The sequence below is a fragment of the Wyeomyia smithii genome, chromosome 3, assembly GCF_029784165.1.
Source record: "Wyeomyia smithii strain HCP4-BCI-WySm-NY-G18 chromosome 3, ASM2978416v1, whole genome shotgun sequence".
NCBI classification, from domain to species: domain Eukaryota; kingdom Metazoa; phylum Arthropoda; class Insecta; order Diptera; family Culicidae; genus Wyeomyia; species Wyeomyia smithii.
In genome coordinates, this window is record NC_073696.1 from 157,129,876 (window position 1) to 157,142,692 (window position 12,817).

Sequence of the window (12,817 nt, forward strand, 5' to 3'; positions counted from 1 at the left end):
TCGACAATTTTCAAGGTTCGATTATGTGATAACTTTATCTGTAGGCAGATAGCAAAAATTGTTCGGGTGTTGCATATTACTGGAGGAAAAGATAATTAAGTACGTTCTCATAGACAAAAATGCGCAGGGCCACTCGTCAGAATGTGGAAACACACCGACAGAAGAAGATGCAGCGAACCCAAATGTTTCGGGAGACGAAGCGCCGCCTGGAGGAGGAAGAATTTGCAGAGCTGGAACAGCTGCATCATTCTCAGGAAACGCGAAACCAGAAACTCCACGCATCCCGCAGAGGCTTTATGCCGCGAGCCGAAATGTGCCGGGATAAAGGTGGTAGTATTCTGACGGACGACCGTGAGGTGACCGAAAGGTGGTAGCAGAATTTCGACGAACACTTGAATGGCGCCCAGGCAGGAGACCATGGCAGCGGAGAAAGCGTGGGAGGATGAGGTTATCTGCCCTATCTATAAAAATCACAGGAGTTGTGTGCAAAGCCAAGACCGCAAGGTTGAAGTAGAATACTTTTACAAGAAAAATAACCCGGCTGCTTGCGTGTCAGTCATTTCGAAATCGGATTTGTTTCCTATATTCCGCTTGCTAAGCAATTGCAATTGCAATTGACAATACTGTTTATGCAGAGCAAAATCGGAATCGCAGCGTCACTCACCTGACAAGCGTTTTATTTTTTTTTATTAAATTATTTATTTGATACGGCACAATACCACTAGGTTTACGGTGCCAAATACAAAAAATAATCTAGTGCTTCATTGATTACTATTCGGTGCGTTTCATTTTCCTGTTGTGGGAGCATTTTGGCTGGTACTACGCGTTGTGATCTTTTTGCGGGGAGGGGAACAAACACTCTTTCCTGCCGCCGGTTCAGGCCCAATAGTGTCGTTTTCGCTGGCTGAGATCTCACTGTCGCTTCCAATCGAGGCATTGTTCGTTCGGAGTCTTCGTTTTGTCTCTCGGTCCACTGTTTTAAAGTCGTTAGTATCGGTATCGGGTGAGGTGTCCTCAGTTTGCGCTGGTGTGTCTTGAGCTGATGTTTTTTCCGTTGCTGTTTTGACTGTTGGCTGCTTCGCATTTGGATTTTGTGTTGTTGTCTTTGTTGCTTCCGATGATGATGACGGCTTTGTCGATGGTTGTTTATTTGTTTTTTCGTCGCTGGGTTTCGAGGATGACGAACTGCGTTTTACTGCTTCATTGCAGGGTTTTCCAGGATGAGCCTCTAGGCCACACCATTGGCAAGTTGGACGTTGATTTTTGTAAGTAACCAAGCTTTGTTCGGAGTAGGTTCGACCGGCAAAAGTGACAAAACTTGGTATAGGTTTTGTTAAACGCATACGCACGATACGGACGCCGTTGTAAACTCCCGGGAAGAAATTTTTCCATGTATCGTGTCTAATAGACAAAACTTCTCCATACTCGCCTATTATACGTTCTATTGACCTCGGACTAAACGCCCTTGGAAGGTCATGGATGCGTACATCAATGGCATTGTCTTCCATGTACACCGGAATCAAATAATTTGATTGCTCATTCCGAATACGATGTTTCATGTTGTTTTCGGTTATAAATTTTTCAGCTGCATCGAGTAGCTTGAATGTGATCAACACACAATTACGAACATGATGCATTTGAATACTATCGACTTCATCGACATTGATTTTCATCTCGCTTTTCATTATTTTTTCGACTTCACGAAGCGAGGGACGCGGAACACAGGATGCCAAATCAACCACGGCAGTGTTAACACGCATCACACAAGGTCCACCTTCAGAGTTTGCCTTTCGCAGCTGTGCTGCAATAGTATTATTGCCTTCCATTTCTTCAATCAAGCAGAAAGAACACCACTATTGTTTTCGCGACGGTAACAAATGTAGAAGAACTGAACAACAGAACGGCTGTGCGGCGCAAAGCACTTTTTTATGGAGACTGACTTTTGTACGTGCTGCTTGGATGAAGCGACAAGCGAGGATGAAGACAAGCGTTTTGTGGTGAATGGCTCAGTATTCCAATTATTATACAGCAATCTTTTTTGTCTCAAATTTTTATAAAAACGCGTAAAAAATGACTACATTGAGTAGAAAAGATAACTTAGAAAACCGTTCTAAAATGTTTTAGCTATGTTTGAATATGAGAGTGATCAGTTTAAGGGCCAAAATGCAACATTATCATCAGAAATTGTGATTTGTTTGTAAAACAGATGACTCTAAACATAGAACGGAAGCTTAACTAAAATTAGGGCAATGTCTTGTACCGTTTTGGAGCACTGCAGAATATTTCTTGTTCCCTATTTAAAATTGTCTTAACATTGTTGAACTGTATCTTCTTTCTTCAATAAGTCATCTCCTCAACACTGCAGGGACTCTAATATTTTTTTTGTAGAAAGGCAGACAATAAAGAATAAAACGCCAGAACTTTTGTGCTGCCCGAAATTTCAAATCAGGCCGCAGACGCGCTTATGCTATTGCACTGATTTGTATGTGACATATAATTCCTACCGTGGTCCCATTAGGTCTATTCACCGCAAGGATACCAAATGTGCAGATTTGTCTGCAAAACGCAGATTTTTGATTTGCAAATAATTCCAGTTTTTCCATATTCTCTGTAGATTTTTGTCAGAGTCACTTTATAGTTGCGCAGACTTTCTCGAAATCTTGCAGATTTCTGCAGACTTTTGCTTACGCAAACGCATTTTTTTCAAATCACGGCCAGATTTTTCATGAAATTTCAAGCAGATTTTTTCTGTTTTTCGAACAGTTGCAATCTTTTTTGAAAAACATCTGTCATCTCTGACTAACCGTAATGTAGATAAAAAAATGCCGTTTTTCATAGACCTGTTTTAGGTAGCAGGTAGAATATCGATACAGCTGATATCGATGCTCCGCGCTCGATATCAGCTTAGCATCGATACGACCAGGAAAAAAATATCGATGCTCGAGTATCGATACTTTTGCGGATTTTGGCCAATGCTACTGCTGTTGTCGCTGTCTAGAACTATTATGAGCAGCTTCGGCTGAAATAGGCTCTTATTTAGGCCAAATATCATATTTTAAATTGCAAGGTATATGATTCTGTCGACCGTGCTTGGGAAGCAATCATATAACGATCAATCAGAGGTCGAATTTTTCGTTTTGACAAGGCTTGACTATTTTCAATAGTACAATAGTTTGAATAATAAAATTACAATTATCTTCATTTAGGAAAAATCTTAGAAGATTTTCCAATCTATTGCTGCAAGAACGGAGCAAATTCATCGAATACTAACCAATTTATAAGCATTTGAAATTGGACATATTTTTTACTTTTTTCGGTTTTAGATTTTCATTTCACATCCCTATGTAGCCAAACTTCCTGAGAGAAGTATTCTACTTCAAAAGCATTTTGCGGTTCAAAATCGGTTGCTGAGTACAACTTTTGAGCTGCCATAACATTGGGGGAATTAAGATACACGGACAACATGCACTGTGGAAGCTATTTCACATTCAGTAAATTCGACGGGTGCGACAGATTTAAATTGCTAGGACGCAACACAGAATGCTTGCTTGCGTTGACAAAAATTATTAACTTTCGATGACTTGTTTATTTGCCTTGAAAAAGGCATTTTTATTTCCAAAATTGGATTTCCTGATGGCAATCTTCGTGTTGCCCCAACAGTGGGGAAATAATGGCAGACTGGCGACACACACTGAGAAGAACCGCGCTGCTTCTGAGACGTGGTGACCAACCACAGGACAAGTGTTTAATTTGAAGGCAGCCACAGGCGCGACCCGCTGCTATGGTCTGTTACCGCTGAGTGCCGATATCTGCTGCTACTGCTGTCAACGTTGTGGACGGTTCATCCAGTTCACCCTCCGACTAATGAATGTAGCTAGTTTTCCCAGAAACACTCTTTTATAGCCGAAGTGTGCTACGTAATAGGCCACGCCTTTCAGTTCAGAATCTTATTAGGGTTTGTAACATCAAGCGATTTCGTTTGCTCGCTGTTGCGTGTTGCATCATGTTGCAACTTGGCAACTGGGAGACGACGATATTCTGTTACTGCTGATTGATTGAATCGACTTCATATTAGCTCTGCATAGTCGAGATAACTGTCTTTGTGAATGCGGTCTAACAGGGCAGTTTGTTATTCAAAGTTGGTTATGCTGATCGCAGCCTTTGCGCTGCCCCTACAGTGGGGGGTTTACTAAATAAAGTAAAAGTAAAAATTAGACAACTACTACAGAATTAGATTGCATCCCGCACAGAATGTCTGCTTGTGTTGATGCCAGAAAATTATTAACCTTCAATTATTTGTATATTTGCCTTGAAAAAAGCATTTTGCGGTACAAAATCGGTTACTGATAACAACTTTTGAGCTGCCCTAACATTGGGGGAATTAAGATACATGGACAACATGCACTGTGGAAGCTATTTTATATTCAGTAAATTCGACGGGTGCAACAGATTTAAATTGCTAGGATGCAACACAGATGGCTTGCTTGCGTTGACAAAAATTATTTACTTTCAATGACTTGTTTATTTGCTATGAAAAAGGCATTTTGATTTCCAAAATTGGATTTCCCGATGACAATCTTCATGCTGCCCCTACACGGGGGGAATGATGGCTGTTTGGCTACCCACGCTGAGAAAAACCGCGCTGCTCCTGAGACGTGGTGACCAACCACAGGGCTAGTGCTGCTGCTAAGGAAGGACGACTGCTGTTGTCGCTGTCTAGAACTATTATGAGCGGCTCCGGCTGAAACAGGCTCTAATATAGGCCAAATAGCATGTTTTCAGTTGCAAGGTATATGATCCTGTCGACCGTGCTTGGGAAGCAAGCATATATTGTGGCGCCAGCACTAAATTTAAGTTCGGAAGTCAGACTTCCGACTTCCGAACTTTCTTCCGACTTTACAAACACACAGAACAACTGCGTGTTTACACAACATGAACTGCGGAATGATTTCAATGTATTTGTTTTTATATACCGGATTGACAGCGCAGTGGCGGCTGAGACGCTTGCAGTGTTGCGAGAACATCAAAAATAAACATCGGAAGTGAGCCTGACTGTCAGTTTATTAGCGACATTTTGTAATTTTTATTTAAATGCACAATAACGACCAATCAGAGGTCGAATTTTTCGTTTTGACAAGGCTTGACTATTTTCAATAGTACAATAGTGTGAATAATAAAATTACAATTATCTTATTTTGGGAAGAATTTTAGAAGATTTTCCAATCTATTGCTGCAAGAACGAAGGAAATCCATCGAATACTAACCGATTTATTAGCATTTGAAATTGGACATATTTTTCACTTTTTTCGGTTTTAGATTTTCATTTCACATCCCTATGTAGCCGAACTTCCTGAGAGAAGTATTCTTCTTCAAAAAGGCGACAAATTGGACTGTGGGAACTATCGTGCGATCACCGTCCTGAATGCCGCCTAAAAAGTGCTTTCCCAAATCGCATTTCGCCGCCTTTCACCCCTAGCCAACAGATTTGTGGGAAGTCAAAAGGCCGGCTTTGTGGAAGGACAGTCTACGACGGACCAAATCTTTACCATACGTCATATCCACCAGAAATGCCGTGATTACAGAACCCCCACGCACCACCTATTCATCGACTTTAAAGCCGCGTACGATACTATCGACCGAAAAGAGCTAAGGAAGGTCATGGACGCAAACGGCTTTCCAGGGAAGCGGATTAGACTGATAAAGGCTACGGTGGATGGGACGCAGTGCTGTGTGCGGATTTCGGGTGAATTGTCGGGTCCATTTGAATCCCGCAGGGGGGTTCGACAGGTTGATGGTCCCTCCTGCCTGTTATTCAACATTGCGCTACAGGGTGTAATGAATCAACACGCGGATAACGATTTTCATCAACAAGTGGGGTACGACATCAACACACGGGGTACGATTTTCAACAAATCCAGTCAATTCGTTTGCTTTGCTGATGATATGAACATTGTCGGCAGAACAACTGCGGCGGTGGCAGTACAGTACACCCGACTAAAACGGGAAGCAGCGAAGATTGCAGATAAATACGTCTAAAACGAAGCATATGCTAGCCGGCGGCAGTAGCATTACGATCGATGGAGATGAGTTGAAGGTAGTCGATGAGTTTATCTATCTTGGCTCACTAGTTACTGAGGACAATGATACCAGCCGAGAGATCCGGAGGTGTATTATCAGCGGATGTCGTGCCTACTATGGGCTCCACAAGCAATTGCGGTCGAGTAAACTAAGCCCCCGTACGAAGTGTAACCTGTACAAAACGCTCATAAGACTGGTTGTTCTCTACGGGCATGAAACGTGGACAATGCTCGAGGAGGACCTACGAGTGCTCGGAGTTTTCGAACGACGGGTACTAAGGACGATCTTTGGCGGCGTGCAGTAAAACGGAATATAGAGGCGAAGAATGAACCATGAGCTCGCGCAACTCTACGGTGAAACCAGTATTCAGAAGGTGACTAAAGCTGGAGGGATACGCTGGGCAGGGCATGTTGCAAGAATGCCGGACAAATACTCTGCGAAGATGGTGTTTGCCTCGAATCCGGTAGGAAGAAGACGACCAGGGTTGCAGTGGGCGAGATGGGTAGACTAGATGGAGCTAGATCTGGCAGAGAGTACACGTTGTCACAGGGATTGGAGAGCGGCAGCTAATAACCGAGTGAATTGGAGATACTTTGAAAATCAGGCCATGTTATTATGACGAAATGCCAAATAAATAAACATTGGGCATCGCCCGTGATATCCGCGGTTTTGGATTGCTGTTTTCCCATTTTGGGAAAGGCTCAAAGATCCGGCCACTTGGAGCGGTCAGCCATGGAATGTCCGTGTAAAGAATAACGGGAGGTGATACAGATTGCCACTGAAACACTCTACGGTTAGGGTAATCATAAATTTATTTTAAAGCTGAATTTTTAGTCTGACTTGAAGCATACTGAATAAGGCTCATTTTTAGTCAAACATATATGCAGTGGGAACGTTCGTAGCGGTCGTTCCCACGATGTCATAGTGCTGCGTTTTTATTACATAAAAATCAAGTTTGGTGGAATAATGCAGGTATGCTAAAGACATTGTTAAAAGGGCTCCAGACTATAGCTGCCGTTTTCAAGTAGCCGACACCGGAAAGTTTTCTGAGGCAAAAATCTCTGAGTCTACACCTTCCATTGCGAGAGAAAGTAGATTGTGGCACCAGCCCGCTAGTCTACGAGTCGTTAGTTAGGGTCCTGGGTGGAATCGTCTCCTCGGGTATTTTTAAGAATAATCTATTTAACATATTTAGTTTGTAATTATCTCTAGTTTTTTTTTTCTTTAAAAACAAAAACTTTTTAACAATTTATACTATTCTAACCCATTCTCAGCGGAGAGAAATCAGTTTTTACCTCAAGAAATGAACTTTAAACTCTTCTTACTAATCAAATATATCCACATTTGACACAAACTGTACTGCATATAAAAGATCGATCTTATCTCCTACGATACTGTATAATTGTTAAATGGTCGGCGTGCGATCAGACCGAACCAAGCGCCAGAAACATTATTTCGAGTAATCGGCGATCAAAGTTTAACCATCCCGTATGTTTCCTGCAAGCTGCTGTAGAGAAATTATGTTATAATACCATTATAAACTGTTCAAATCATTCTTTTTTTTCATGAAAGATAGATTATCAATTTTAACAGCCACGGTTGTTAAAAACTCAATTTTTGAGAAAATGGCGCTTGGCTCGGTCTGGTCGCACGCTGACCAAATTTAAATCAAAGTTTGATGTCAGGTGATGGGTGAGGGAAACAAAGAATCTCAGTTCAAAAAAATATTGAAATTATCCTACGCTTCATGGAATTGCTCAGCAGTGGAGCGAAGATTTGAATTTATTTCGAACAAAATTCGACACAGCTGTGAACAACGCACTGCTTGGCCTAGTGCCTATTGCTATTGCAGCCTCACGTCGTGTATTCAGCGTTGGATGCATATTCGTCTATTAACAATCGGTTCCAATTAGCTTTAATGTTTCATACTTAACTGCAACATTTTAATAGCCAGACAATAATTTGATTCATTTTCGTATACCTGATAGATTCAAGACTTGTCTACTTGTCTGGTGCGTATTCACAAGTCTAGCAAAATCCAGATACAGAAGCCCATGATAGAATAAAGCATTTCACTTGAAGAATTAGTAAACAGCTTGAGTGTATCGGCAGCAGACGAGCAACTTGAACATCAGCATATCTCTGGAAACTTTCGCCCCCAGTTTTTAGTGCCTATGAAGCGCCCTCGTGTCGAGTCGATGAGTTACCGCTTGCATTTTCAGTTAATAATACGGAAACTTTTTTTGTTCACCTAGTGTGATTGCTGCTATGAAAATGCAACCAAATATTTGCATTATGTTATAATGTCAGGGTCAGCCCTTGCGAAATAATAAAAATGTTAGAAACATTGTACAATTCTATGGAACAGAAGGAATGTCCGGACTAAAAAATGTACGCTGGATTTACGGGTGCTATAAAAAAATTCCTTTATTGCAATCAAAGAGATTTAATTTAAAAGGTTTTATATCATTTTCGAAGGTTTCATTTCTTTTTTTTTTTGCAGCTCAACTTTTTATTTTTACTTAACATAGTTCGTGTATTAATATTGAAGCTTCGTCAAAGCCATACTAGCGACGTAGAACAAGTTCGCAAAGCAGTTCGCGCTGCTGTTATCCTGGTACCATTATTGGGGATTACTAATGTATTGAATATGACTGAAGCACCATTGGACAAAACTGCACTAGAATTCGCTATATGGTCTTACGTAACACATCTCCTAACATCGTTCCAAGGACTCATCATTGCATTTTTATATTGCTTCATGAACGGTGAGGTAAGTTTCTTATTATGTTTCGTATTGTTTTTCACCATACAATTAATTTGAACCTTTGATAATGCCTTGCAAAAAATACATACATTTAGAAATACAATTATTTCCAGCAAAAAAATTGAAAAAAAAACTCTAAATTTTGTATTAATGGTAAAAAAGTTTAATTTTTCTTGGATGTATTACAAAATTTTTAGCCTAGCTTAGGTTAGCTCGACTCTGTGAATCAGTAGAATCGCGCAATTAATACCTGAATGGGGTTGGGAGGGACCGACCATTCTTGTTGTACAAGCTTTAGTGTATCAATACCTTGCAATAAGGTGGGAAGACGGAAGGGATATGTCTGCGTAATCTTTGTTGTTTGGAGACCGTGGTAATGATGATGATGATGGTCCCTCCTCATACCCCTATATCGGTTTTAGCTGGCAGAGGAGGAGACATACGATCTTACCAACTGGTTACATTCAGAGGCGGACGCAAACCGATTTGAGCTGCAGGCAAAAACGGCCTCGTCATTTTTCCGTTTACAATCAGGATTTTTTCGCGGGGGATACGTACCATTTAAAAATAGTAAATAGTAGGAGAGTGGTATTCAAGACACGACCGCATGACGTTGAACTACGGTATTCTTATATTCCATTGAAACAAAGAGTAGAGGGAATAACAACTTCAGTATTTGCTGCAATTTTATCTAACGGTGCATTTCCGAAAACTGAGACGTTAAAACGTTATAAACCCGAACGATTCAAGCGAAAATTTTAAATTTAAAAATTGTTCGACATTTAATCGATAAAACTCATGCTAGATTAGCTCCAACTCAGCATATAACTTCATGTATTTAAAAAAATTGGAAGAGGTTGTTTATAAGATACGACCGCAAGGTTAACGTAGAATTACGACAGCCTGCCTTATAATAATTTCTTAGCAATAGCTTTGGAAATACACTCGATTAGGGTTAATTAATTTAATGGTGTGAAGCGTTATATTTTTCCGTATATTTTTCGTATATTATTTTTGCTTTAAAAATGCACGAAATCCGTTGAAAACTGGCTGAGTTTAGAACTCTCGATGCTTTCGGTTTTACAATTTGTACCCCTATATATGTTGCCGTAAGACGTAATTATTCGTCGAAAACGCACTAATCGATGTGCTCAAGTTGACCCTGTTGAAAAAAAATAAAATAAAAAGAAATCGTAGAAATAGTTCGTAAATGTTTGAAGTTAATTGTTTTTACCAGACTATTAAACTGTGCAGTAACAGTTAATGATTTCAGCCTTGTTGAATGTTTAACCCTTGAATGCGCAATGTTTTTTTTTAGAATGATATTACTAATAACGTTTCAAAATATATCTATTTCAATTTTTTTTAGAAATATAATTCATTAAAACAGTTCCTCTAATGAACAAAACTTAATAGCTGGAAGTACTATGTTTCAATGTTTTTTTTTTATTTTTGCTGTCAAAATATCGGAAACACATTCCGTGCTCAACTATTGTCAGCAACGGACGGGCGATAGACTTACTGCGGTACTGTGTCTTTGCATCGTTTAATCCGTTTTCAAGGTCGTCGCGCTTTGTGATAAAACAATTCGCTGCGTAGTGTGGCGAGTGAACTGTTTGCCAGCCTGTGCAAGTGTTGTTCGGTGCCAGCTAGAGTTCTACCCCGTGCGCACCCCTCCGCACCGTTCGAGTTTGCAGTTCGCTGTCGTCGGTGTCGTCGTGTGGATTGAACCAGCTGTACAGATAAGTTTTGTAGTTTTAAGCAGTTGCAAGTTTATCTTCTATTATTACTTTTTATTATTATTTCAGTAACTTAAGCATTTTGTTTAAAAGCACACGCACTCACTTTTGTGAGCATCATAACAGAGGCGATGGACTCGTCCTCTGATGAACCCCCAAATAATATGCTGGAAAATATAAACCCAGCTTTGCAGTAGAGCACAAGGGTCAAGCAATACCCGGACGATTCATCCGGGCCTTGGACTGTATTCCTCCGGCCGAAATCTAAACCTTTAAATGTGATGCAAATTTCCAGGGATCTGGTAAAGCAGTATAAAGCTGTAACTGAGATCTTCAAAGTTCGCCCAAACAAATTGCGGGTAACAGTGTCTGATCTCAAACAAGCAAACGCGATTGTTTGCAGTGAGCTTTTTACGCGGGAGTATCGCGTATACATCCCTGCTCGCATTGTAGAGATCGACGGTGTCGTCACTGAAGCGGGTTTGACTATCAAGGACTTGTTGCGTGCTGGGTTGGCCGGTTTAAGAACCCCAGCATTCAGCCTGTAAAGATGCTTGAGTGCAAGAGATTGCACTCGATGTCGCTCGATGGGGGGAACAAAAAGTATACCCCATCAGACTCGTTTCGGGTGACGTTCGTCGGATCTGCTTTGCCCAACTACATTGAAGTGAGCAGGGTTCGTCTACCAGTTCGCCTTTTTGTACCGCGGGTCATGAACTGCCTGAATTGTAAGCAGTTGGGTCATACGGCCACCCACTGCTGCAATAAGGTACGGTGCGGTAAGTGCGGGGAGAATCATGCGGAGGATGCCTGCGAGAAAGGTGCTGAAAAGTGCCTCTATTGCGGGGAAACTCTGCATGAGCTGCCATCGTGCCCTGCGTACAAACTGCGCGAGGAGAAGATCAAGCGGTCTTTGAAAGAGCGCTCCAAACGTACGTTTGCTGAGATGCTCAAAAAGACCGCCGCTGCTGGCCCAGTTTCCTTGAATCCCTATGACATCTTGTCCTCTGATTAGTTTGATTCTGACGATTCACCTAAGGGATTTTCTTTGGTCGATCTTGGGGAGTCTAGAAAAAGAAAAAAGCTTTCTTCTCCAAAACTTCCTAGGAAGGAAACGAAGATATCCCAAGGTGAAATGACAAATACTTCGAAATCGAAAAGTGCTGTTGAAAATCCGAAGCAAACTCCTCCGGGGTTGGCTCCCCAATCAGTCAAAAATATCAGGATTATAACAAATCTTGATATATTGTTACGCACTTTTCGCATCAACTTGTGTTCTAAATTTGGTCTCGTTAATAGTTAAAATATCAAAATTTCTATCAAAATCATTTACTGATTATAACAAATTATAGCAAGTTTTGTAAGGTATTCGGCAGAAAAAGATCAGAATTAGTTAGAATGTACAATATTTTCCTGATTGAATAACAAGTTTTGTTTTTAATATGCTTTAGAAAAACACACTTTTGAACATTCAAGTGAATGGTAACAGAATTTGATATAATTTTGTACTTTTTATCATTCTGGCATATCAAAAATGTTACAGGCTTTGTTATTTCTATCAAGATCAGATATGTTTGTGTTGCCCGTTTGTTATAATCGTTTGATCGGGTCGCTTGAATTCTCGTAAACAGTATCCAGCACTTCCGGGAACATCAAAATGTTTCCCCTTTTTCGTCCAAGACACAGCCAGAATCTGGAATTCTGAAACTCTCAGATATCGTGGACTGAATTTTACAAACCTTCAATATCGCCGATCCCCTCTAAAGTTTCCTGTTGGCTTTTCTACCTACAGTTAGAACATATTTGAAACAGATGACTGTAAAATGGCCCCTTCTCGCTACGATTGTATCCTTCGATGGCTAATTTATCGGAGGTTCAATCAATGTTTTACAGTGGAATTGCAGAAGTATCATTCCTTAACTCGATTCTTTCAAAATAATGATCAGCAAATTAAATTGCGACGCATTTTCTCTCTGTGAAACTTGGCTCACTCAAACACAGATCTTAACTTCCATGATTTCAACATTTTTCGCCTAGATCGCGACACCCCTTATGGAGGAGTACTTCTGAGGATTAAGAAGTGCTATTCTTTCTATCGTATTAACCTCCCCTCGATTCAAGGTATTGAAGTCGTCGCATGTCAAATGACAATACAAGGTAAGGAACTTTGTATTACCTCAATAAATATTCCCCCCAGAGCACAGTTTGGGCAACGGTTGCACTTTGATATAAT

General features: G+C 40.7%; 2 protein-coding genes across 2 annotated transcripts in view; both read left to right on the forward strand.

The window, feature by feature from the left end:
• LOC129728745 (PDF receptor-like) overlaps nucleotides 1-12,817 on the forward strand; it is a 182,073-nt gene that overhangs the window by 165,266 nt on the left and 3,990 nt on the right. The window contains exon 2 of the mRNA XM_055687198.1: nucleotides 8,582-8,851. Within this exon, the coding sequence (XP_055543173.1) occupies nucleotides 8,582-8,851 (270 nt within the window). The remainder of the gene's footprint in view (nucleotides 1-8,581; nucleotides 8,852-12,817) is intronic.
• Nucleotides 8,712-12,817, forward strand: part of LOC129729990 (uncharacterized) — a 329,594-nt gene continuing 325,488 nt past the window's right edge. The window contains exon 1 of the mRNA XM_055688929.1: nucleotides 8,712-8,846. The gene's annotated coding sequence lies outside the window, so the exon portion shown is untranslated. The remainder of the gene's footprint in view (nucleotides 8,847-12,817) is intronic.